Source organism: Macaca mulatta, chromosome 8 (genome assembly GCF_049350105.2).
Source record: "Macaca mulatta isolate MMU2019108-1 chromosome 8, T2T-MMU8v2.0, whole genome shotgun sequence".
NCBI lineage: Eukaryota > Metazoa > Chordata > Mammalia > Primates > Cercopithecidae > Macaca > Macaca mulatta.
In genome coordinates, this window is record NC_133413.1 from 134939896 (window position 1) to 134966032 (window position 26137).

The following is a 26137-nucleotide window of genomic DNA, read 5'->3' on the forward strand; positions in this document are numbered from 1 at the left end:
AGTCGGTGGGGCAGGGGCGTGCTTAGAATTTTATTTTTATTTCATGTTTCCCCATTTTAGGCACGATCTACTGCAGGCAGCACCAATAGCCAAATCTTTATTTTGTCCCACGTCATTGCCAGGGTGGTGTGGCTACCTGTCCCAGATCCACCCATTCCCTAGGACAGCCAATTGGACATCCTAGATCAGGCAGGAATAGAGAGATGGCAGGCACTCATTAACCCATAAGGTATGAGAGATATAAGAGCTAAAAGGAATGGCTGCAGAATTAACTTGCCTGTAAGTTCTAGGCACTGAACCATCATAATTCTGGTTTTAACCGGGGACTTCTTGCAGTCCTATCGTAAGTAATTTAAATGTTAAGAAAGTATGATGGAGACTATGAATATGACAAACACTTAGACAGCAGCTTGAAAGGGATTTCCCAGGCCACTTGGAAGCCAACTAAATAGATCGTTGGGAGGATTAGTAGTTCATACCTCTTGTAACCATTTAAGTTTGTTTGGATGGTCTTTCTCTAACAGTGTCTTTTTTTTTTTTTTTTGAGACGGTGTCTCACTCTGTTGCCCAGGCTGGAGTGCAGAGGCGCCATCTCGGTTCACTGCAAGCTTCGCCTCGCGGGTTCACACCATTCTCCTGCCTCAGCCTCCTGAGTAGCTTAGACTACAGGCGCCTGTCACCATGCCCGGCTAATTTTTTGTACTTTTAGTAGAGATGGGGTTTCACCGTGTTAGCCAGGATGGTCTTGATCTTCTGACCTTGTGATCCGTCCACCTCGGCCTCCCAAAGTGCTGGGATTACAGGCGTGAGCCACCGTGCCTGGCTTCTAACAGTTTCTATTTCACCTGAAGTACTTACGTAACAGGAGGTATGGACCAAACGACTCCTTGTTTGGCTAGGAGAAAATCTACAGCAATTTTATTACCTAATACTACTTGAGCCAAGGAGTTTTGGGATTTTTGTTGAGCTACAAGGCTTTTTGCAGCATCTGCAGCTATCTTGAGGTGGGAAATTAAAGAAAAATAAAATTAAAAAGAGAGAGAAATAAGTTTTCCTGTATTAGGCTGACTTGTCTCAGAGGCAGCAACAGGCACATCCCAGACCCAGGAAGTCTTGATATTATCTAATGTGCTCTGGAGACTCTCCCAGCACTCCCTCAACATAGGGAGAAGAAAATCAAATTTTCCTTTGTTTTGTGGTATGAGTTTATAGATTCTTGTTCTCTGTAACTAGTAACTTCAAGTATTTTGTTGTATCTAAGAAGTATAACAAAGGTCATGAGAAGCCTGAGTAGGCCTGAACTGCAGCTGCCTGGGCACCATAGTGAAGGTTATGGGATAAGCCCGTGCCTAGGCAAACCTAGATAACGGACGTCTGGGTTGCTTGGCAACGGTCATGAGCAATCCTGAGTTTGTCCTGCCTCTGTATCCTTGCTTTCACACCACTGTAAGCTTGCTTCAAGCTAGCTCACCTCCTTTTGTGAAGTGTGTATTAAAAGTCAAGTGCTGGCTTTGTTCCGGGCTCAGTCTTTGGACATGAGTCTGCTGGGCCTGAGTGCACTCAATAAAAGATTCTCCTGTTTCAACCTGAGGTCTCTCTCATCCCCCTAAATCCTGCAACAATCTGACTAATAGTAGCAGAGACTTTTCAAATAATATCCTTATTGACATAAATCCCAACACTTGGAATTAATATTCCCAGGATGCTTTGATCTGTATCATCTTCATACCCTGCCAATACAGACCTTTTAGTTTAATAATGGAGAGAAAGGGGGTCCTTCTGTAAGTTTGTGGAAGGATATGGGGGTTACAAAATATCCCACCAAGCAGGAACCTTCTAACTGTAGGCTGTCAAGGCAACAGTGTGCCCAAAGCTGTGCAGGTGGATCAGACCCTATGCCACACACAAACACAGAGCCTGAATGGGGGGCACAAGTGATACTCCTGAGGGTGTCTTAATCAGCAGATGCATTCATGAGGAGCGCTGACATCACCAAACTGAAGCATGGGCCATTTCTCTTGCAAGCTTTCCAGAATCCACTCACTTATTTTAAATGTAAATATTGTGGGCACTGTAGGGATATATTTTTAACTTTATTTATCTGATGTAGATGACACTTGTTTATCCAGTAGTTCTTAGGTCAAGAAGGTCCCCTGGTAGGCCGGGTGAGGTGGCTCGCGCCTGTAATCCCAGCACTCTGGGAGGCCGAGGCAGATGGATCACTTGAGGTCAGGAGTTTAAGACCAGCCTGGCCAACATGGTGAAATCCAGTCTCTACTAAAAATACAAAAATTAGCCGGGCATGGTGGCAGGTAATCCCAGCTCTTGGGATGCTGAGGCAGGAGAGTTGCTTGAACCCAGGAGGCGGAGGTTACCATGAGCTCAGATCTCACCACTGCACTCCGGCCTGGGTAACAGAGCAAGACTCAGTCTCAAACACAGGACAAATCAAAACAAGGGGTGACAACATCTGGGCTTTGAAGCAATTGGACCTGGAAAGTCAACAGGGAAAGGGGTTGGTCTGGGTAAGTGGTGAATTAGGGACATCTGAGAAGTCAGTGACAGATATTACCAATGGCACATATCTATCATGAATGGATCAGGGAAATTGTTGGCAAATCCAGCAATCCAACAGGTTTCCTTCTACTAGCAACATTTGGGACAGCTTAACTAAAGTGTTATCATGCCATTCTCTGCATTGAGACAAGACAGAGGGGGGAAGGGGACAGTATGGGTATAAGAGTAAAAGGAACGGAGGGAACAGCCATTTAACAATTCAGAAAACTGAATCAAGGGAAAAACCATAAATCCCATACAAATCCAAGGGGATTATCTGACAAACTTTAGGGACTGACCTTAAGTAAGAGAATACCTCACTGCAGGAACAGAACAATGATGTCCTCAGGCGTGCAGGGTCACAAGCCCTGCTCAGTTCTGATAAAGACAGGAAGAGGAAGCACACAGGTAGCTAACTACACATTGAAGTTATCTAGTAGAAAGGCATGGAACAAATTCTATTAGTTTAGATAGAGGCAAATTATTAAGTAAAAGACCCAGTGTCCTTGAATACAGTTCTGTCCCTGGGTGTCACGAAAGCAGTTTATGTGGACTATTGCCTTCTTCTGGGTCTAGAGATAGGCTTTGGTTAACTGAAGTCTCGTGTAGAGACCGGCACCAACTTCCAAGTTTCAGCAGGGGTTATTTTCAGATGAGACATGTGCGACTAGGAGTCAGGTCTCTGTAACTTAGCAGCACAAGGATTAATTAATAGCACCCATCCAGCAGGCTGGAGGAAGCATTTTAACTGATGTCTCTTCCACTACTTGTCATCACCAAGCTGGAGGCAGTAATACTGGAGTTTATGGCCTGTCGGGGAAGCTGTAAAAAGATTCTACAACCTGCAGTGATTCATCTTTACAGCTTGAACAAGCCCCTGGCAATAAGCCTAAAGTTCCCTCCTGTAATTGGGCAGGAGAAAGTATTTCCTGGTCTAAGTGCACAGACCAACCAGTAACAATTTCAAAAGGGGAGAGCTGACATTTACTGGTGGGAGTGGACTGCAGCATCAGTAAGGCTAATGGGAGAGCTTTAGGCCAGGAAAGGTTAAGTTTGTGTAACTTTTGCCAGCTGGTTTTCAATGATCCCATTAGACTGTTCACCTAGCCCAGAGGACTGGGGGGAAGTAGGCACAGTGAAAGTGCTATAAAAGGGCACATTTTAAAAACTTGTTCTAGTATTTGGCAGGTAAAATGAGTGCCTCTATCGCTGTGGAATTCAGTGGGAACACCTTAGAGAGGAATGGTTTTTCTCAAGCAGCATTTCGGCCACCACCACGGCTGTTGCTTGTTTACGGGTGGAAGACTTACCTCAATGAGAATACATCATCAACCATTAGAAGAACAAAATTTAATCTGTGGGATGGTGGCAACTAAATGAAATCAAGTTGTCACATGGTTAAGGGACCCTAGGGGAGAGGAAATTGTCCTGGAGGGAGCTTCAGGAGTTCACCTGGGTTATACTGAGGGTAGATATTACAAAGTTTGTATAGCTGAGGGGCAAGAGCTGGAGAGAGTCACCAACAGTAGTACTGTCTACCCCGCTGAATCACTTTGTCTGGATTCCAATGGGTTAGATTACATATAAAGGTTGTTTGTCTTTGCAGGGTGCTGGGTAGGACTGGATGTCCATTTGGACCTTCCTGTAATTTTGTCTGGGGATTGGAAGTGCAATTTTGTTTAATCCATTTCCCTCTTCCAGACTCCAAGACTGTCTTTTGTGAAAATGAGTCTGCAAAGGTCTTCAGATGGGGAGGAGAGCAAGGAAGAAGAGCAAGGGGAGGAGGAGGAGAAGTGGGTTGAATACATGTAACTTGGCGAGGAGCCACTTGCAGGGTGGCAGCTTTAGCTGTGGCATCCACTAGGAGGTTGCCTTCGCTGTCTTCTGTTTTGTCAGAGAAACGTCCCTAGACAATGACAACGGTTAGGGCTCAATGAGCCTGAATGGCATCTAAGAGAAACAAAACAGTCTTTGTTTTTGTTTTTTTTCTGAGACAGAGTCTCACTCTGTCACCCAGGCTGGAGTGCAGTGGTGTGATCTCAGCTCAACGCAACCGCCAGCTCCCAGGCTCAAGTGATTCTCCTGCCTCAGCCTCCCTCGTAGTTGGGCTTACAGGTGCGTGCCGCCACGTCTGGCTAATTTTTGTGTTTTTTATAGAGACGAGGTTTCACCATGTCTCCACAGGTGAAAGCCCCCTAAACTTGGTCAGGCTGGTCTCGAACTCCTGACCTCAAGTGATCTACCTGCCTCGGCCTCCCAAAGTGCTAGGATTACAGGCGTGAGCCACTGCACCCGGCCTAGTCTTTGTTCTTAAAAGGTTGTCCAGAGGAAGTAAAAAAATCCTCTTTGTTTCTAGAGCATGCCAAAATCACGGGCAACTCCAAAGACATACAAGCTGTCTGTATAAATATTAGCCATTTCATCCCTGGCCAGAGGCAGGCCCAAGTGAGGGGATGCTAATTCTGCTTGTTAGGCATATCGGGCAGTTGGCTGGGGGCCTGATTCAGTGGTTCCCATCAGAGACCACCACATAGGCTGCACAATGGAAGCCAGCAGAATTTTTCAGACAGGATCCATCAGTGGGTAAGGGGGTCTCCCTTAAGTCTATATAGGTGAGAGAAGAGTGTCTGTAAAGACAACGCAGTCTTTGGGTGCATAAATCTCCTATTAAAGGCAAAATGGGGCCGGGCGCGGTGGCTCATGCCTGTAATCCCAGCACTTTGGGAGGCTGAGGCTGGTGGATCACGAGGTCAGGCAATCAAGACCATCCTGGCAACACAGTGAAACCTGCTCTCTACTAAAAATACAAACAATTAGCCGGGCATGGTGGCGGGTGCCTGTAATCCCAGCTACTCAGGAGAATGGCATGAACCCGGACGATGGAGCTTGCAGTGAGCCAAGATGGCGCCACTGCACTCCAGCCTGCGCGACAGAGTGAGGCTCTGTCTCAAAAAAAAAAAAAAAAAAAAAAAAAAAAATGCAAAATGGTAGTTACATTAAGGAGGTTACAGTAAATTATGGTTAGGTTAGAAGAGGAGGAGAAAAGTATCTCATAGGAGGTCAATCAACTGGCTTAAAGATGCTGAGTGAGGGGACAGGTGCAAAGGGCCTAAATCGAATGAGAAACATATACAATGAGGGGAATCTCAGGAGTATTTTTTTGGTAGCCTTGATGAGGGCTGAGGGGGTGGTGACTGCCCTCGGTACAGGAAGGAATGCCTCGTGAAACTGGTCAGCTGTCATGGTGAAACTGCAAAAAAGGAGGGGAGGCTGGTCACAATGTCAGGCAGTTGGCTGAAGTCAGCAGAGGAGCAAGTCTTCCATTCTTTGTTTTTCCAAGGCTGGTTTCTGTTTAACTTTTAGGAAAAAAGTCTGGTATTTGTTATTAAGGAAGGAGACCATGACCATCTTATCATGTTTGGGAATTTGTTTTTCATGTTTTTCTGGAGTCTACTTGGCCAAAGAAGGGGGGTCCGTTCAGCCAGTTTAGGGGGCTTAGAATTTTATTTTTATTTCACAGGGACAATTAGCCCAGCTGCTTTGGCAATTCAGTGCCATTAAAAAAAGAAATGCGCTAGATCAAGGGGTTGGTAAACTAAGGCCCACAAGCCACTGCCTACTTTTGTTTGCCTCTAAGCTAAGAATGACTTTACATTTTTAAATAGTTGAAGAAAATCAAAATAATATTTTGTGACACATCAAAATTATAAGAACTTCAAGTTTCGGTGACCTTATTATAAGTTTTACTGGAACATGGCCACACCTACTTACATACTATCACCTGCTTTTGAATGACAAGGTGTGAGATAGGAAAACTGTATTCTCATACTCACAATACTCTGAATACTTCATTTTTTTTTTTTTTTAAAGTAGAGATGAGTCTCACTTTGTTGCCCAGGCTGGTCTTGAACTCCTGGGCTCAAGCAGTCCTCCCGCCTTGGCCTCCCAAAGTGCTCGGATTACAGGTGTGAAGATTCACTTCTGACATCACGTAGGTGTGGGGTTTCCTCTCCCAACAACCAATTATCTGACACCAGCTGGGTGACCTACAATTTAACTCAATTCTCACACTATCTACCTGGAGATAACATCAGACGGCAGAAGTCAAGGGCTCAGTCCCACAAGACTCCTCCCATTCCAGATGCCAATTACAAGCAGTAGGTTCCCAGGTTACCCACAACTTGTCCAACTTGGCTACAATCAGAGGTTCCCACAACCCCCTTCTCAGGTTTGATCATTTGCTAGACCAGCTCACAGAACTCAGGAAAGCCCTTTACTTATTACCCATTCATTATAAAAAGATGCAGCTCAAAAACGACCATGTGGAAGAGACACATAAGAGACATGTATGGGTTTTTAGAGGCTTCACCATGTAGGTAAGATTGATTAAATCACTGGCTATTAGTGAACAACTCAACCTTCAGTTCCTCTCCCCTTCCTCAGAGGTGGGAGTGGGTGGGAGGGACTGAAACTTCCAACTCTCTAATCACATGATTGGTTTTCCTAGGCAAACCCCCATCCTGAGGCTATCCAGGAGCCCCCAGTCATCAGTCATCTTAGTAGCATACAAAAAGCACTTAGGAGATTCCAAAGGTTTCAGGAGTTGTGCACAAAGGAATGGGAGCACAGAACAAATATGTATTTATTATTACATCACAGTACACACAAGGGCAGAGTTGAATAGCTGCAATGAGATCACATGGCCCTCAAAGTCTAAAGTATTTACTATATGGCCCCTTAAAGAAAAAGTTTGCAAACCTCTGCACTTGATTTAAAAACTTAAGGAACAACCAAATGTGTGGCTCTAAATGGGATACTATTTTGGACATGACCACCAAGGGACATTTTTGGAACAACAGGAAAAGTCTGAGTATGGTTTTGGTATTAGTTAAGATGAAAATTTCCTGAAATAGAAAGGTGGAGACTGTGATTGAAAAAAGCAGATTACAAAAGAGTAGCCTCAGTATGATCTTATTTTGTTTGGTATGCCTACAGAAGATCTGGAAAGATAGATATGGAAGTGTTATGTGTGATTTGGAGGAATTATATTAATTTGCTTTTGCATTGCTATAAAGGAACACCTGAGACTGGGTAATTTATAAAGAAAAGAGGTTTATTTGGCTCATGGTTCTGCAGGTTGTACAAGATGCATGACACCAGCATCTGCTTTTGGGAGGATCTCAGTAAGTTTCCAACCCTGGTGGAAAGTGAAGGGGAACCAGTGTGAACTCATTACCACAGGGAGGTCATCAAGGCTTTTATGAGGGATCCAACCCCCTGAGATGGATGGTGGGAAGTGACCCAAACACCTCCCACTGGACCCACCCTAACGTTGGACAGCAAATTTTAACATGAGATTTGGAGGGGACAAATATCTAAACAATATCAGGAATGGAATGTGATGTTTTTATTTTCACTGTTGTTTGTATTTTGCATTTTCTTCTTGCACAGATATTTCTCATTTTTTTGTGTACTATGTAATTAATCTAAGATCAATGCAGTAGAAATTTGGGCATATAATAGTTGCAGGTAGAAGTATTTTTGAGAGTGGAAGAGTTTGTAAATAACACCCAGGCAATAGAATATAAAAAATTCCACTTGTGGAGAAAGAAAAGAGTGTAAGTTGGGCTAAAGAAATTCTCGGCCGGGCGCGGTGGCTCAAGCCTGTAATCCCAGCACTTTGGGAGGCCGAGATGGGCGGATCACAAGGTCAGGAGATCGAGACCATCCTGGCTAACATGGTGAAACCCCGTCTCTACTAAAAATACAAAAAAAAAACTAGCCGGGCGAGGTGGCGGGCGCCTGTAGTCCCAGCTACTCGGGAGGCTGAGGCAGGAGAATGGCGTAAACCCGGGAAGCGGAGCTTGCAGTGAGCTGAGATCCAGCCACTGCACTCCAGCCTGGGCGACAGAGCGAGACTCCATCTTAAAAAAAAAAAAAAAAAAAAAAAAAAAAAAAGAAATTCTCATGCTGGCCGGTGGGTCCATGTGTAATCCCACAACTTTGGGAGGTGGAGGTGGAAGGACTGCTTAAGGCCAGCAATTCAAGACCAACCTGAGCAACATAGCAAGACACTGTCTCTACAAAAAAAAATTAGCCTGGTGTGGTGGTGAGCATCTCTAATCTCAGCTACTTGGGAGGATGAGGCAGGAAGATCACTTGAGCCCAGGAGGTCAATGCTAGAGCCATGATCTAAGCCACTATACTCCAGCCTAGGTGACAGAGCAAGACCCTGTCTCAAAACAAAAACCCCCACTGTTGGGGTATAGTTCTAAGGGGCAGTCACTTGTTATGCAAGTAGAAAAGAGAGAAATGTAGAAAGAATTATAATGGTCAGCTGTCTTAAACCAAAATCTAAGGTAATTTTCATAATACTGGTTTAGTTTTTCATGCAATTGTCCCATGTGAAGCTTGTTCATGGACCAATCTTCCAGAGATTTAATATGGTGTTTTTCAAAGTATTTGTTCAGAACTCATTATTAGGCTAAGAATTTAGTCTAGCGATTCATGGACAGAATTTTTTTAAATGACACAAACTGAAAGATTAAATATCAGAGTAAGTCATATACCAAGGATAGAATGCATAATACAATCTCATTTCTGTTTTAAAAAGGAAAAAAAAAAAAAAAAAAACCTTGATATGTTGTATTTTTATGAATCTGCATAACAATCTATTAAAAAATTAGGGAAGGCTATACTTTAAACTTTTAATATGGTTACTTTAGGAGAGCGGGGCTAAAGGAGACTATGCAGAAAAAATTTATTCCAATTATTTATTCCAATAAAGTCTCCTTCTCTAAGAAGTCTTTTCTTGCTTATTTTATCTGGTGCTAATCCCTTTACTAATTTTCTTATCACCTTAGCATTAAAGCCACTCATTCATACTTGCCCAAACAGTCATTGTACTACGCCCCTAGGAAAAAAATATAAATACCATACCAGAGTATCTGCCTTAAGAGTTTGATCTAGTGGGAAAGACAGACTCATATTTAATTACAAATAATGTGGTATAAGTTTTAAGGAATAAGGTAGGTAGGTAGGCAGGGCAGGTAGGCAGACAGGCAACAGGGTTGGTAGACAGAGGGAATATTTTGGCCCCAAACTGCCACTCTAAAACCTTGTCAGAGGTAACAAACAGCATGCACAAGTGTTCATAGAGCAGTCCAGGGATGGGCTAGAAAAGTGGGCAGGACTGGACAATAGAAGGGCTTTGTATGGTGTCAAAGTACTTAGACTATCCCGAGGAGAATAAATGAGAGATTTGAAGCAAAAGAAACATGTAGCTGATTTTAGTTTTGGATACACCAAAATGGAGTCTACATGGAGGATGGATTTAAAACATTAACTTGAGGCAAGGATTTAGTTGTATAACATAAACACACTTTTAAAAAGTTATGTGGCCTTTCTTTATGGAGGACTTCATGGCTTTTTATTCCATCTCCCTCATCAATTATATCAAACGTTAGGATGGAAAGGCTAAGACACGGCAATGTCTTATTTGAGGACCCCTCCCCAAATCCCTACTCCAGGCTTTCCCACAGCAATTTCAAAACCTTTTTCCTGGCACTTAACATATTCTTTCCTGCGTTTGCTTTTGACTGTACAGTACATAGGTCTTAGGTCTCCAGTCTGAAAACTGCACCACTAGATTTTACGGTTCCACAGGACTTAGCACAATGTCTTTGAAAAAAAATACTGCTTAAATAACTCTCAGATGTAAATGTATAATCCTTAACTCTTGATTGCCAGACCATATTCCCACTTGCCCAGATAGCTCTACCTGGATGTCCTATAATTATCTCAAACTTAACCCAAATGGACCTGGGTACCTCTCCTCACCGCCAAACTAGTCATGCTTCCATTTCATATTTCAGTATTTTTCCAAACCCTGAGTCATCTTTGTTCACTCTCTACTACCGGCCATGAACACTCGACTGCTAAATGCTGCACACATCTCTTCCATTTCTCTCTCTTTTCCATTACCCTTGTTTAAGTCTTGAAGTGATTCCCTACCTCTCCCTATTTCCCACAAAAGCTACATAATAGCTATCAGCATTACCGTGCTAAAGCAGAGGTGTGATCGCTGTCATTTCCCACCTTCAAGTAGCTGGAAACCCCACAAAGACGAGGACCATGCCCATTGAAATCCCGGCAGCATTCTCGCTCTCTTGTTCTACTGATACTGACTGGATCACTGTACTTGCCAAGTACAGATTTTGTTTTTCTCCCCACTACTTGTGTTCTCTAGTTTCTCCACTAGATGGTGATGACAGCAGAACTGAGAGCTTTGTGCCCTGTGTTTCTAGGCCAGTGCCAGGCTTACTTGAGGCGCTCATTAACTATGATATGAACGAATGAAAGGTTGAGTGAATTGGTCCCTAAAAGCGGTCACCCAAGGGCCGGGAGGTGCACGTGGGATGAATGGGAACACAGTGATTGGCCTTTTTGGAGTTTTCTCTCTTTTTTTAAAACAGAATACATTACAGATGTTGAAAAGAGCACAAAAATCATAACTGTACGGCTTGGCTTGTTAATTTTTACAAATAAACACACCCTCGTGAATCCAGGACCTAGATCAAGAACCAGAACATTAACAGCACCCAGAAACCTCCCCGCGCCCTTTTCCACTGAGCGGCCCTTTCAACCCTTACAAAGCCGGAGGGCGCAATTCCTGGGTCCTGTGACCTTGGTGACCGACGCCCGGGACAAGTCAAAAAGACCCAAGGGCGTGGAAAACGCTCCTCTTACCGACAAACTTGAAGCGACCCATGACCGCGGATGGGAGACCTCCCCGGCGGAAGCGGAAGTGGCCGCCGGCTGCTCCACCCTTCCGGCTGGCGTTGTTCCGTCAGCTGCCGCAGGCCTACGGATTCCCGGCTGTCCCCGCGGCCGGGGAAGGTCAGCGCAGTGATGGCCTTATCGGTGTCGGGGGTCTACCTGACCCATCAGCAGAAGGTGTTGCGGCTTTATAAGCGGGCGCTGCGCCACCTGGAGTCGTGGTGCGTCCACAGGTAAGGGATGGGGACCCAGGACTTGGGAAAGTGACCCTGGGGGCCCCGTGGAGGTGGAGAGGCCACCGGGTACCGGGAGGTTCAAGGATTTCGGGACGGAATTGGAAGGTGGCCTCTCGCGCCACAGAATCCTGTCCTAGACCCGGGTTCGAATCCAGGCTTCGCCACCCATGGCCGGGAGATCTTGTAGAGTTGCTTATCGGGTCTGGGCTTCAGCTTTTTGTGTAGTGAAACGGACGCAGGACCAGCGCAGAGGGTCGCAGGAAGATTAAGTGAAATAAAGGAATACGCCTAAAATTGTAATTGTCATGGGTCCAGCGCTTGCTAAATAATCGTTTTCTTCACGATCTTCTGCTTTCCAATATTAACAGCAGTAAGCTATGCGTTATTTTCTTTAGTCAGCAAAACTCTAGGAGTTAGGAATTATCTTAAGCTTATTTTACAGATAAGGAGGTAAGTACAGCTAGTAACTTGCTCAAGGTGATAGCGTTTGTAAGTGTCTGAGCCAGGGTTAAAATTTAGGTCTTACTCCAAATCATCATCATTCGTCCACCCCTCCCATTAGCTTTTCTCTTTTTAGCTTCATCTAGTCCTTTTCATTACCTTTACATCTTTTTCACCTCTTACATAATTCTCTTTCCTTCTCTATCCATCTGAGACTAGTGTTAGAGCATAGTGTTAAAATCTGTAGATTTTAATAACCTAAATTCAATGCAGGGTGGGCTGACAACCCAAGATGTGTGAGTGCCAGGCCTCCACTCCAGTCTTAGAACTCCCCAGACCTATTTTATAAGAAGGGCTTCTGGGAAAAAACTCCATGGAAAATGGATTAGGCCTGGAAGAATTGCAGAGGGTGTTCTCGAAGCCCAGATTGCATGTATGTGACTATTAGAAAGTCACTGACATACTTCTCTTGATTTGGCAGGAAGATGGCCAAGTACAATGTGATGGGATTGTTAGTTTCTTCCTTGAGTTTTCCTTATTTATTTATTTGACAGAATTTGCAATTCAGATTCTATGCTCTATGCTAAATATATAAATGTTAGTAATCAATTTTTGAGCTGCAGCAGCTCATGGATTAGTGGGGAAAATGGACATGTAAACAAATCGATGATGAAGGAAGTTGAGCCATCCAGGATTCAGGTATCCCAACACAAATGATAAATGTTTGAGGTGATGAATATCCAAATCATCATGATTTGATCATTATACATCATATGGATGTATTAAAATATCACATGTACCCCATAAATAGGTACAATTATTATGTGTCAAAAAAAGTTAAACATGAAAGAAAAGAATTCAAGCAATACTGAACTACAGCTGGGAATACTAAAGTCCATAGTCCTAGAGGAAGATGATATAAACTAGCTACTATGACAGCTATGGCTCAGCATTTTTTAGATCTGACATTTTTTCTCAGTCCTTGCCTTAATTTCTTCCTCCATTTGCCCTCATTGTGCTGTTCTCTGTGGTTCCATCCTAGGCTTACTATGTTGCTGTATGTACTTTGGGCAGCCTCATTTAGTGCTGGGACTTGAGTCACCACCTGTGCTCATTTGTCTCTAGAGCTGTAGTTCAAATTGTTTGTTAGATCACCGACTGTTGACCGGACATGGTGGCTCACGCCTTTAATCCCAGTACTTTGGGAGGCTGAGGCGGATGGATCACCTGAGGTCAGGAGTTCGAGAACAGCCTGGCCTACATGTGAAGCCCCGTCTCTACTAAAAATACAAAAATTAGCCAGGTGTGGTGGTGGGTGCCTTTAATCCCATCTACTCGGGAGGCCGAGGCAGAAGAACCGCTTGAACCTGGGAGGCAGAGGTTGCAGTGAGGCAAGATCGCCCCATTGCACTCCAGCCTGGGCAACAAGAGTGAAACATTGTCTCAAAAAATAATAATAATAAAAAAAATTTGAAAAGATCACCAACTGTTCTCTCAAACTCAATTTATCTAAATTCTTTGAAATCAAACTTGTTTTCCTATCACTCCCCATTCTGACTCTTTTCCCAAATTTCCTGCCTCCACTAATGGTATTATTAGTAATTTAGTTACTGAGCTTTAAGTCTCAGAATTGATCTCAAGTATTTGCTCCTTACTTCTTTGCCAATAACACACATACTCATACACCATGTATAATTCGACACTGGTTTTTGTAAATTCTCTTTCTAGTATGATATTAGTAACTGACATTATTGAACACTTGGGATGTACCAGGCACTTTTTAAAGTGTGTTTATCTTATTGAATGTTTACGAGAGACGGAGTTTCGCTCTTGTTGCCCAGGCTGCAGTGCAATGGCGTGATCTTGGCTCACCACAACCTCCATCTTCCGGGTTCAAGCGCTTCTCCTGCCTCAGCCTCTCAGGTAGCTGGGATTATAGGCGCCCACCACCATGCCCAGCTAATTTTTGTATTTTTAGTAGAGAGAGGGTTTTGCCATGTTGGCCAGGCTGGTCTTGAACTCCTGACCTCGGGTGACCCACCCACCCACCTCAGCCTCCCAAAGTGCTGGGATTATAGGCATGAGCCACTGCACCTTGCCAGAAGACATTAACTTGCCCCAGGTTACACAGCTAGCAGTGGCAGAGCTAAGATTCAGGCCTACACAGTCTGATTGGAGAGCCTCTTCTCATAACCAGGAAGTCTAAATGTCTCTAAATGTCTCTCATGTCTCCTGTCACCATCACAGCTCTCTACTCTCAGGCCCTTGTCATCTGTGTCCTAGATTACTGTCAAAACCTCCTAGCTGGTCTTTGCCCAGTTTCTTTAGAACTTGACTTTAACTTGCCTAAGGTTATGCAGCTAGTGTCAGAGTCAGGATACAAACCCAGCTCTGTATGAGCTAAGCAATACTGTTTCTGCCAAGTAACACCTTTCTTATTCATCTTTGTATCTCCAGAATTTAGCATAGTGACTAGCACAGGGTAGAAGGAAATGGAAGTTGTCATTCAATGAATGTTGAATGATCCTACAGAGGTTATAGCGTTTCTCTTGCGAATTCTCTTTTCTTTTTTGTTTAAATCCTCTTTCCATTGTTGGATGTAAGAGGAGAAAAATGATTAGGGTATATATTTAATACATTATTTTTTGCTGCTGCTGTTTGGTGGGCTCTAGAGGAAGCAGCCATGATGATACGGCTGCTCCATTAGGAGGGTTGGGGGAGGCCCACTGCCCATCCAGAAGGTGTCAGGAGTGCAGCCTCCTGTCAGACAGCAACTCTGACCATGTGAGTAGGTAACATTTCTAATCTTCAAAATCATTTTGGTTTAAGAGACAAATACCGATACTTTGCTTGTTTGATGAGAGCCCGGTTTGAAGAACATAAGAATGAAAAGGATATGATGAAGGCCACCCAGCTGCTGAAGGAGGCTGAGGAAGAATTCTGGTTCTGTCAGCATCCACAGCCCTACATCTTCCCTGACTCTCCTGGGGGCACCTCCTATGAGAGATACGATTGCTACAAGGTAGGCGAGAATTATAATGATGACTGCCTTCTGAGAGATAGACTTTGTTTCTTCAGTCCCAGACCTCAGGCTTAGAAATCACTTGCCCTTTAAGGGGTAGCTAGGAGACTTCTTTCCTGACAGTTGTCAGACACAGGCCTACCTTATTTTACTGCATTTTGTTTTATTGTGCTTGGCAGATACTGTATTTTTACAGATTGAAGGTTTGTGGCAACCCCGTGCTGAGCGAGTCTATGGGCACCATTTTTCCAACACCATGGGCTCACTTCCTGTCTCTGTTTCTCAGTTTGGCAATTCCTGCAAGATTTCAGACTTTTTTTTATTATTAGTCTATCTGTTGTGGTGAACTGTGATCAGTCACCGTCGATGTTACTATTGTCATTGTTTGGGGGCATAAAAACCATGCCCATATAAGACAGCAGACTTAATCCATAAATGTGTGTGTCCTGACTGTCACCGACCAGTAGTTCCTCTCCCTCTATCCCTCTCCTCAGGGCTCCCTATTCCCTAAGACACAGCAACACTGAAATAAGGAAAATTAATGTCCATACCATAGCCTCTAAGTGTTCAAGTGAAAGAAAGAGTTACATGTATCTCACTTTAAATCCGTTGCACATCTCTTACTTTAAATCAAAAGCTAGAAATGATTAAGCTGAGTGAGGAAGGCATGTTGAAAGCCAAGATGGGCAGAAAGCTAGGCCTTTTCTGCTGGTTAGCCAAGTTGTGAATGCAAAGGAAACTAAAGGTTTTTTAAGGAAATTAAAAGTGCTGCTCCAGTGAACACACAAATGATAAGTGAAACAGTCTCATTGCTGATACGGAGAACGTTTTAGTGGTTGGGACAAAAGATCAAACCAGCTACAACATTCCCTTAAGCCAAAGCCTAATCCAGAGCAAGTCTTTAACTCTTCATTTCTGTGAAGGCCGAGAGAGATGAGGAAGCTGCAGAAAAAAAGTTGGAAGCTAGTAGAGGTTGGTCCATGAGGTTTAAGGAAAAAAGCCATCTCTGTAACACAGATGTGCAAGGTGAAGTAACAAGTGCTGATGGAAAAGCTGCAGCAAATTATTACACAAAAGCTGGCTAAGATAGTTGATGAAGGTGGCTGTACTCAACAACAGAATTTCAGTGGAGATGAAGTAGCCTGTTTTTGGAATAAGATACCATCTAGAACTTTCATACCTTGAGAGAAGTCAATGCCTGGCTTCAAAACTTCAAGGACAGGCTGACTTTCTTCTTAGGGGCTAATGCAGCTGGTGGTTTTAAGTTGAAGCCATTGTTCATTTGCCATTCTGAAAATCCTGGGGTCCTTAAGAATTATGCTAAACCTACTCTGCCTGTGCCCTAGAAATGGAATAACAAAGCCTGAGTTACAGCAAATCTGTGTACAACATGGTTTACTGAATCTTTCAAACCCACTGTCGAGACCTGCTACCATGTCTACTAACATCCATTCTACAGCCCATGGATCAAGGAGTAATTTCAACGTGCAAGTTTTATTATTTAAGAAATATATTTTGCACAGTTATAGTTGATATAGATGTTGATTCCTCTGATGGATTTGGGCATAGTAAAATTTTCTGGAAATAATTCACCATTCTAAATGCCATTAAGGATATTTGTGATTCATGGGGAGAGATCAAAATGTCAGCTTTAATGGGGTTGGAAGAAGTTGATTCCAACCCTTGTGGATGACTTTGAAGGGCTCAAGACTTCAGCAGAGGAAGTAACTGCAGAAGTTGTGGAAATAGCAAGAGAGCCAGAATAGAAGTTGATCCTGAGGACGTGACTGAATTGCTGTAATCTCATGATAAATCTTGAACAGATGAAGAGCTGCTTCTTATGGATGAATAAGAAAGTGGTTTCTTGAGATGGAGTCTCCTGGTGAAGATTTTGTGAACATTGTTGAAATGGTAACAAAGGACTTCACACAGTACATCAACTTAGTTGATTAAGCAGCAGCAGGGTTTGAGAGGATTGACTCCAGTTTTGCAAGAAGTTCTTCCGTGGGTAAAATGCTATCAAATGGCATCACATGCTATAGAAGTGTTTGGTGAAAGGAAGAGTCAATTGATGTGGCAAACCTCATTGTTATTTTAGGAAATTGCCAAAGCCACTCCAACCGTCGGCAAACATCACCCTGTTTAGTCACCAGCCATCAACATTGACACAATTCTCTCCACCAGTAAAAAGATTGATTTTCTCATGGCTCAGATGATTGTTGGAGTTTTTATCAATAACGTATTTCTTTTGTTTTTGTTTTGAAAACGGTCTCCCTCTGTTGCCCAGACTGGAGTGCAGTAGCATTATCATAGCTCACTGTAGCCTGGACCCCCTGGGCTCAAGCAGTTCTCCTGTCCTAGCCAACCAAGTAGCTAAGAATACAGGTGAACACCACCACACCTAGCTAATTTATTTCATTTTTTGTAGAGATGGAGTCTTGCTATGTTGTCCAGGCTGGTCTCGAACTCCTACCCTCATAGAATCTCCCTACCTCAGCCTTCAAAGGGCTGGGAATAAAGGCAGGAGCCACCTCGCCCAACCAATAATGTATTTTTAAATTATGTACATTTTTTATGTATATTATGTGAGGTTTGCCACATCAATTGACTTTTCCTTTCACGAAATATTTCTATAGCATGTAATGCCATTTGATGGCATTTTACCCACAGAAGAACTTCTTTCAAAATTGGAGTCAATCCTCTCAAACCCTGTCACTGCTTTATCAACTAAGTTGTACTATTCAAAGTCCTTTGTTATTTAATCAATATTCACAAAATCTTCACCAGGAGACTCCATCTCAACAGACATCATAATGCTATCGGACACTTTATAGTATAGTATAAACATAACTTTTATATGCACTGGGAAACCAAAAACATTTTGTGACTTGCTTTATTGTGATATTTGCTATATTGCAGCGGTGTGGATCCAAACCCACAGTATCTCTAAGGTGTGCCAGTACTGTTTTTTAGGTGTCAGTTTTCTCTGAGATGTCATTAAGACTTTCTACTTTCAGATTCAAGATCATACAGTATACTTTTTGCTATAACAAAGTTCATTTTAGACTTTAAAGTTAACCAACTTGGATTGATGCTTAATATTTCTGAGATACTCTAATTAAGAGTTCCAAGTAAGATAAGACTACTCTGGATATTTAGAGAAGGCAGGTAGGGGAGGAATGAAGCCAGTTCTCCTTGGACTGATGATGGTGCTATTTTTCAGCACCGTGTTTGACTCTAAGGCATTTTCCTTTATTATTGGTTCCTGCTTATCCTCTGCTGTTCCTTGCTTAGAGTTAGAAACAGTCTGGTAGTTGCAGTGGTTATAAAAATAAAAATGTACCTTGATCTTTGTCTTACATCTCCTGAGCAAGCCCTATCAGGGATAGGTAAGTGTGTCCTGTGGATTGATACCATGATTTCCTCTCCTGACAGGTCCCAGAATGGTGCTTAGATGACTGGCATCCTTCTGAGAAGGCAATGTATCCTGATTACTTTGCCAAGAGAGAACAGTGGAAGAAACTGCGGAGGGAAAGCTGGGAACGAGAGGTGCGTTCTACTTGTACTTCAATATTCCTTCGCTATGTAGATGGAGTCAAGTTTTGATCCCCACGTGCAGAGGTCCAGATTCCAGACATGACAGTTACTCTGGGCCCTTACTTCTCAGATATACTGTGGTATCTAAGTGTATCAATTTAACATTTATAACCACCTTACAAGTAAGTTAAAGTGCATTCCCTGGTCTTTTTGGCTTTGTCTTTGATTTTGCTTCAGATCTCCTTCTCTTTAGTCCTTTGCCTGACTTTCTTGCCTTCTTGCCATACGGTCCCTTAACCTGCCTCTCCACTAGAGTCTTAGGCATTTTTTAGTCATGTTAGGATGGTCAGTTATATTTTTAAAAGCTCAATCTTGCTGCAGTGTGAAGACTATATTGGAGAGGGGAAGAGAAGAAGCAGAGAGACCCTTCTAGGATTATTGCAGAAGTTTAGTCAAAAGGTTGTCATGATCAGCACCAGGGTGGATGAAGTGGATATGGAAAGAAATTTACTCAGGACATCATTTGGAGGGATGTGACGACTGACTGGATGTTGAGGGTGGGCAAGGGACAGGGAGGAATCAAGAATGGTTTCCGGGGCAGGGTGCAGTGGCTCACACCTGTAATCCCAGCGCTTTGGGAGGCCAAAGTGGGTGATAGCTTGAGGTCAAGAGTTCATGACCAGCCTGAACTAGAGATGGTGAAACCCCGTCTCTACTAAAAGTACAAATAATTAGCTGGGCGTGGTGGTGTACACGTGTAATCCCAGCTACTTGGGAGGCCAAGGCAGGAGAATTGCTTGAACCCAGGAGGTGGAGGTTGCAGTGAGCTGAGATTGCACCACTGTCCTCCAGCCTGGGTGACAGAGCAAGACTCCATCTCAAAAAAAAAAAAAAAAAAAAAAAAGAGAGAATGGTTTCTGGGTTTGAAGCTTTAACATCTGGAGTTTGGTGATGTTTACCAAGATAGGGAAGATTGGGGAAGGGGGCACAGGTGTCAGAGCAGCAATCGAGAATTCATTTTGGAAGGCTGAAGTTTGAGAATCCTGTGACCTATCAAGTGCAGATGTCAGAAGCCAGCTTTAGATGTGGAAATCTGGAACTCCCAGGAGAGATTTGGCCTGGAAACAGAAACTTGGGAGTTTTCAGTTTTAAAAGCCATGGAGAGATGTATGGAATCTTTAGGAGAGAGTGTAGAGAAAGAAGAAAAGGAGAAAGGATTCTTTGTCCATTATAATTGGGCAAAAGATTATATATAAATTTGGGTTAGAAGTTTTGAAGATGGGCCGGGCGTGGTGGCTCAAGCCTGTAATCCCAGCACTTTGGGAGGCCGAGACGGGCGGATCACGAGGTCAGGAGATCGAGACCATCCTGGCTAACACGGTGAAACCCCGTCTCTACTAAAAAAAATACAAAAAAATAGCCGGGCGAGGTGGCGGGCGCCTGTAGGCCCAGCTAGCTACTCAGGAGGCTGAGGCAGGAGAATGGCGCAAACCCGGGAGACGGAGCTTGCAGTGAGCTGAGATCCGGCCACTGTACTCCAGCCTGGGTGACAGAGCAAGACTCCGTCTCAAAAAAAAAAAAAAAGAAGTTTTGAAGATGACAGACTTGTGTAATAGCTTTTTTGTTTTTTGGTTTTTGGTTTTTTTTTTTTAGTGAAATAGGAGGAAAAGCTCAGAACAAGTAGGCGCAGCATGTTTGGAGAATATGTGATAGTGACGGGGAGAAGGTGTGATAGTCATGGGGAGAGGAGGGGCTTACTAGGATGGCCAGGTGGCGAAGGCCCATTTGAGGTTGGGAATAGTTAGTGAGTAATGACTCCGATTTGCTCCAGTGTCTTTTTTCTCTTTAGCAGTACTAAGCTGTATGAGCACAGGCCTGAGGGTATGTGGTTCGGTTTATCTGTTGCTCAGAGAGAGTGACAAGGGACTTGAGGTTATTCGAGAGGAAGCCATCGTCATGATGGAATCTAAGCTGGATTGAAAAAAAACAAAGTTAAGCGGGGGGGCAGATGCAGAGAGGGAAGGCCGAGTTGGGAGATCTGTGAAATGGTAGTCTCTCTGAGTTTCAAGGAGGCATTTAAACAAGTGAGTGGGAAAGGGAGAGTGTGGTTGGACAGTGGGGTATTTGAATTCATGATCTGGAAGTTGTGCTGGTTCTGGTGATAACACTAAGGATATTGACCTTTGCAAGTGTTTGGCCAAGGGTAACCCGAAGGAAGGGCACTGTGGCCAAAGGGGGCAGTGTTTTGTCAGAAATGTCTCACCGTTTAGAAGCTGGAAGTATATTCATGGTGAGCCATGGGTTCATTCTGCAACTGATCACTGGGATAACCTCAACAGTTCCTCCTTTACATATGCCATCACTTCAGCATTATTAAGCAGCACATGTGACTGGAGGCCCAGGGCAGCCACAATCCAGAATGGGTTATCCTCTGTTAGGACATTTATCTTGGCTATAACTAGAACTGGAGGTAGTAGGGCAGCATTTGGCAGAACTGGGCATATTTTTACATGTGATGTTGTGGTTTATTTTTGTCCTTGGTTGCTAGGAAGGGGGCTTACAAGGAACATCCCCAACATATTATGAACTAAGGTTTCTTAATGGTGCTTTTGGAGAACACTTAGCTGAGACACAAAAATAAATGTTTTTCTGGTCAGTGAGTGGGGGACTGTGACAAGGAGAATTGGAATGATAGTTGTCATGCTTTTGTCTACAGAGTAAGAGGAGGTCCAGATAATCAGGTGATGAAAAGGGGTGGGGGGAAGAATAGGAGGGAGGAAGAATAGGGGTGGGGGGAAGAATAGGCTTTACTGTTTAGAAGAATGGGAAAACCCTTAAGGAGACTTTTCTCAAAGTGTGGGTAAGAAAATAAAGCAGGTGTATGCGAAAAACACTTTTCAGTATTGTGATCAGTGTGTCATGTCAGTGACAGACCATGGATATAAAGCTGACCCTTCGCTGCAGCAAACAGATTTTTGAAGTGAATTAGATTCCTTTGGTAATGATTCCTTCCTTGCCTCCTTCTAGGTTAAGCAGCTGCAGGAGGAAACGCCACCTGGTGGTCCTTTAACTGAAGCTTTGCCCCCTGCCCGAAAGGAAGGTGATTTGCCCCCACTGTGGTGGTATATTGTGACCAGACCCCGGGAGCGGCCCACATAGAGAGACCCCTCATCTTTCATACTTGCAAGTGAAATACGTTACACAACATGCACTTGCCCTAATAAAAAAATCAATGAAATCGTCTCTGGTATGACTGGCGTTCTTCTAAGAATTACCGTGATGCCAAGTGACTGTGCCACTATCATTGTTTTATCAATTGTGCATGTGAAGAAAATAACGGGACATGTAGTCGGTCAGCTGTGTTCTCTGCAATAAATCACGGATAGCACATATTACCAGTAAGGAAAAACTGAGGCAGAACCAGATTGAGGCGAATAAACTCTCAAGTCAAAAGCCTAATTAGCTGTGGTAACCGGAAGGAATAAGCAAAGCCAAGAACAGAAATACTGAGGATTTAAAAATAACCTTTTTGGTTTTCTAAAGATTTCACTAATGGAATTTTAGTTTTTATTAGAACAACAACTCTCCCTAAGAAGTACATAGTCAGCAAATAAGCCTGGAATTTGTGGAGTTCCCTCAAGGGTGGAGGTTTGATGGTTGGGGTTAAATGGTCCAATCTGGGATAAAACTTTGTGGCGCTTATTTTAGAAGCAGTTTTCCAGCTTTGCTTCTGCTACCGTAGCTTGGATTGTCTGCGGACTCAAAGGTAAGGGAATAACAGAACTCCTTAAATGTTTCAGAAGCTTTGTTTGTTGTTCTTGTTTTTTAAAGATAAAGCAGTTTTTAAAACTTTCAACCCAAAACAGCTGCTTTTAGTTCTTGATACCTCATTAGATAGAACTGTTTTCAAATAGTTTCAGGCAACTAATGATCTTATAGCCATCACAAAAATATTTTGTCACTTTCTATGTAAGCTCTATTTGAGTCCCAGTCCATCTTCTAACATTTGACTAAGACCTCAAACTGAATTGTAACAAGACTTGAAATACATGACTTTTTTAATCTAGTGGTTCTTTATTTATAACGTAGGCTGAAGCAATTGTTACAATGTAGAAGGGAGACACAGTACACAATTGTTATTTATACAAGTTTAGAACAAAAAACTGCACAGGGAGAGGTCAACTCTCAGTACAAACTAGCAACTAAACCACAATAATTTACCGTTAGAAACGATTTCTTTATTTTTAGCTGTGACACTGCTTTTACAATATGCAAAAACACAAGCAGAACTACCCAAGGTGTGTCGTCACATTCTTTCTACATTGAATTTGGCAACATTTTATTTATTCAGATTATACTAACGTTTAAAAACTAAACAAGTGAAAAGCTGTACCAAGGTACAGTTACATCCATTTATTTCAAAGGTTTAAAATACCACTTTTATCTATTGTGATTACCTTGCAGCGATTTCTGCTTTTGCAAAAACCATCTCAAGCATCATATGCACAATGCATCAGCTACTTTTAGTCATCAAGATTGGTGGGCTAAACCACAGGCACTACTGTTGCTTATATTCTGTAAAAGGAGCTTGTTTTTCAAAGAAAAAAGCTTAAATAGTTTCTAATAATCATGCCTTTGCTTTAAAGCCGTAACATAAAATGTCCTTGAGCAATTGCAGCAGTGTTCAATGTTAATATATAGAACAATGACCATACGGCACGTTACTCTCACATCCAATGCAGTTATGTGTTAAAGCATAAGATTAGGTAATTGAGGGTTAGAGCCAACAGGAATCTGCAGGGTGTATGAGACCCACCAAGCTCCTCCTCTTCCTTGAGAGGGTTAGGTCAGAAATGTGCCCTGTTAACTGACCTGACTGCTAAGGGACTTGCTTGCTTTCTTAAACACTATTGTCTTCAAATGTGATCCCTTTAAATCTACAAATCTCTGTTGGTTTTAGGGTGTGGGCATTATAACAAATTTAACTTTCATTTAAAAAAGAAAAGACAAATCCTTTCCAAAAAACATTACCCAGAATACAAAAAAGGACAGTATAGTGGTCAGATTCCCAGTGACAATAACCAAATCCTCCTCTCTTCAATGTTTACTGTGAAGCCAGTTAACTGCCATTTATTTGAAAGAAGAAAAGAAAAACAAGCCCCCAGATTGGTAAACACATTGGCAAGTTGCTTGCTAGACTCCAAGCTGGCTACCCTTGTCAAATCCGTTCGAGTTTTTTCAAAATATTTGGGCTTTTTAACGCACCCAGCCTGCTGGGCACAGTTAAGTAAAAGGCATTTACTATAAGAATTCCCTGCTATCATTTTTAAATGTTTTCACATTTTTTAAAACTGCCTTACCCTTTTGGATGTATTTGGATTCCATGAAGGTGAGTACAATCAACGAGAAACTGAAGTGGGGGCTTCTACGACTGCCCAGCGGCAGCAGCATGCATGGGGCTGGAGGTGGGTGCTGTGTGCAGTCCAGAGGAATCGTGGGAGAAAGGAAGTCCTTAAACACCCTACAGAAACAAACACTGCAATCCAGTATGGCTTATTCGGATGCATTTACCATGAAGCTACTAATTCAACCTACGAGGCTACTCTTAAATGTAACAGGATCGGCTATGTTGACGGTGTGCCCCTCCCATGGCCCTCCCCCCAATCCCAACACAGTCTACCATTTCCAGATTTACTTCACTCTGAATATTGCTCATCAATTGTTACTCCTGCTCTTTTCATCTAGAACATAGTATATTTAAATGAGGATTTTACCTCTTAGCCATTTAGTTTGTACATTAAAATAACTTGCATTTGCTTCTAAGCTAGACTACTACAATGCCTCTACAAAAGCTTGTGGGGGAAGAAAAAGAAGAGTGAAGTATAGTAAATCCTTTTCTAAAATTAACTACTTCGTGGTTGCCCTGCCCCAACCCCCACCCTTATGCATTTAAAATTTTACAAAGACTTGTAAAAAAGTTAAATGGAATTTGGCACCTTCAGAAAAATCAAAAGGGAAACTAAAATGTGCAGAAAGAAAATTGTCAATATTTACAAATTAAAAGATCAAGATTATGTCAGTTACATAGGTTGGTTTTAATTCTTATCTAAAGGTGTCGAGTACTTTCAAAAGAGCTATATTCCGAGTTGCCTACAAAATCTTTTGTTTTATTATAGATTGGAATGGATCAAGACAAATTAGGTTTTATTAATGAAACAGTTCATTGCCCACTGGCGTGTTTCTTGTGAGCCTAAGAGAAGCGAGGGGCCGAGCGATCATTTGTTGTGGTCTTCTTCAGTTTCACGCCCCTTCGGATGGCGTTCAGCATATCTTCTCCTTGTGGAGTATCCCTTGGGCTCAGGTCTGCAGGGTCACTCTCTGGAATCTGGCCTGGGGAGACAGTGGCACTTGGGGGATCCCGTTCCTGGTCTTCGGCTTCACTTTCTGGAATTGCCTGTCTGTGCTCCTCAGGGATACTGGGCTTCGGGCCTGGAAGTGGAGGGTTAACGGAAGCTTGGCCGCTCCACATTGAGGAGGGCATGCTGGTGACACCTTGGGGGCCCTCACCCACAGATGGCGACTCAGGGCTGTGCTCCCCCCGCTCTTCTGGCCCATCTGGAGGGGCTGGCAACATCCCTGGGAGGTCTGGGACCGTTGGGGTCTTGACAGGGATCACGGGCGTCTTGATGGGGATGGGACCAGCTCCAATGGTTCCCCGGCGGACAGAAGGCTTGGTGGAAGGGGTCCGTCGGATAGTTGCAACCCCTGGAGTGACCATAGCAGGTCCCAGGGTGGTGGGGAGGCCAGCAGTTGAGGCTGGACGCTTGGCTTGGAACATCCGTCGGTAGGACTGGCTGATGTCGCTGTTTCTTGGAATGGTGGAGGACTTGTCGAACTCCTGTTGATCTGCCTCCTGGTCACCACTTACAGAGAAATAATCATAATCTGAAACTGATTATAGGATTTGATTAGACATATTCAAGACAGCAGCTTTGCTTTTTGATTCTTCTGTGCTGGGAGGACAAAAGGCACGCAAGCCAGGGTACGCACAGTCTCATCCCAAGCTTCCCCCAGGCTTTTCTACCATCTTCAGAAAGCCTCACCAACTACGAACTCCCTGGCAGGGATCTTTGCTTTGTTCACTGATGTGTCCCCAGTACCTAGAACGGTGCTGGACATGGTAGGCACTCAAATATCGTCAATGGGGAAGAAGGTAAAGCTGCTAGGCTGCAGCGAAGCTCCCTCCAAGCATCTCTGGGAGGGATAAGGGGGATGAAAGCAGACAAATTCTCCAGTCCAGAATTCAACATGAAGATCAAACCTCAAACAGACTAGCCTACGCGATAACATCTCCCTGATGATTAACTGGAGAGGCAAGGGCTAGACAAAGAACAAAGCTACTGACAGTGAGTCCCTGACAACAAGGGACGAAGACAGTTTCCATCAGTGTGACGTGCTCCCTTCCTTATAAGACCAATCTCAGGATGATGCGGGAGCTTACAGATTAAACAGCTCACAGCACTGATTCTGAACCGCCGTACTATTGACCATTTGGGCTAGATAGTTC

The 26137-nt window shown here is 43.3% G+C and overlaps 2 protein-coding genes across 18 annotated transcripts in view; both read right to left on the bottom strand.

Moving 5' to 3' along the window:
* The window catches only part of TATDN1 (TatD DNase domain containing 1), a 60270-nt gene extending 48906 nt beyond the window's left edge, over positions 1-11364 (bottom strand). For 6 of the 9 annotated variants that reach the window (XM_077944018.1, XM_077944020.1, XM_077944023.1 and 3 more), the window contains exon 1: positions 11305-11364. In XM_077944018.1, coding sequence (XP_077800144.1) covers positions 11305-11326 — 22 coding nt within the window. In that variant the 5' untranslated portion in view covers positions 11327-11364. Of the gene's footprint in view, positions 1-10615 lie in introns of all 9 variants that reach the window. The other 3 variants (XM_077944019.1, XM_077944021.1, XM_015145968.3) reach the window with 1 other exon arrangement.
* An 11260-nt stretch (positions 11365-22624) lies between these two features.
* MTSS1 (MTSS I-BAR domain containing 1) overlaps positions 22625-26137 on the bottom strand; it is a 183633-nt gene continuing 180120 nt past the window's right edge. For all 9 annotated transcript variants that reach the window (XM_028852901.2, XM_015145964.3, XM_077944013.1 and 6 more), the window contains one exon: positions 22625-25521. In XM_028852901.2, coding sequence (XP_028708734.1) covers positions 24821-25521 — 701 coding nt within the window. In that variant the 3' untranslated portion in view covers positions 22625-24820. The remainder of the gene's footprint in view (positions 25522-26137) is intronic.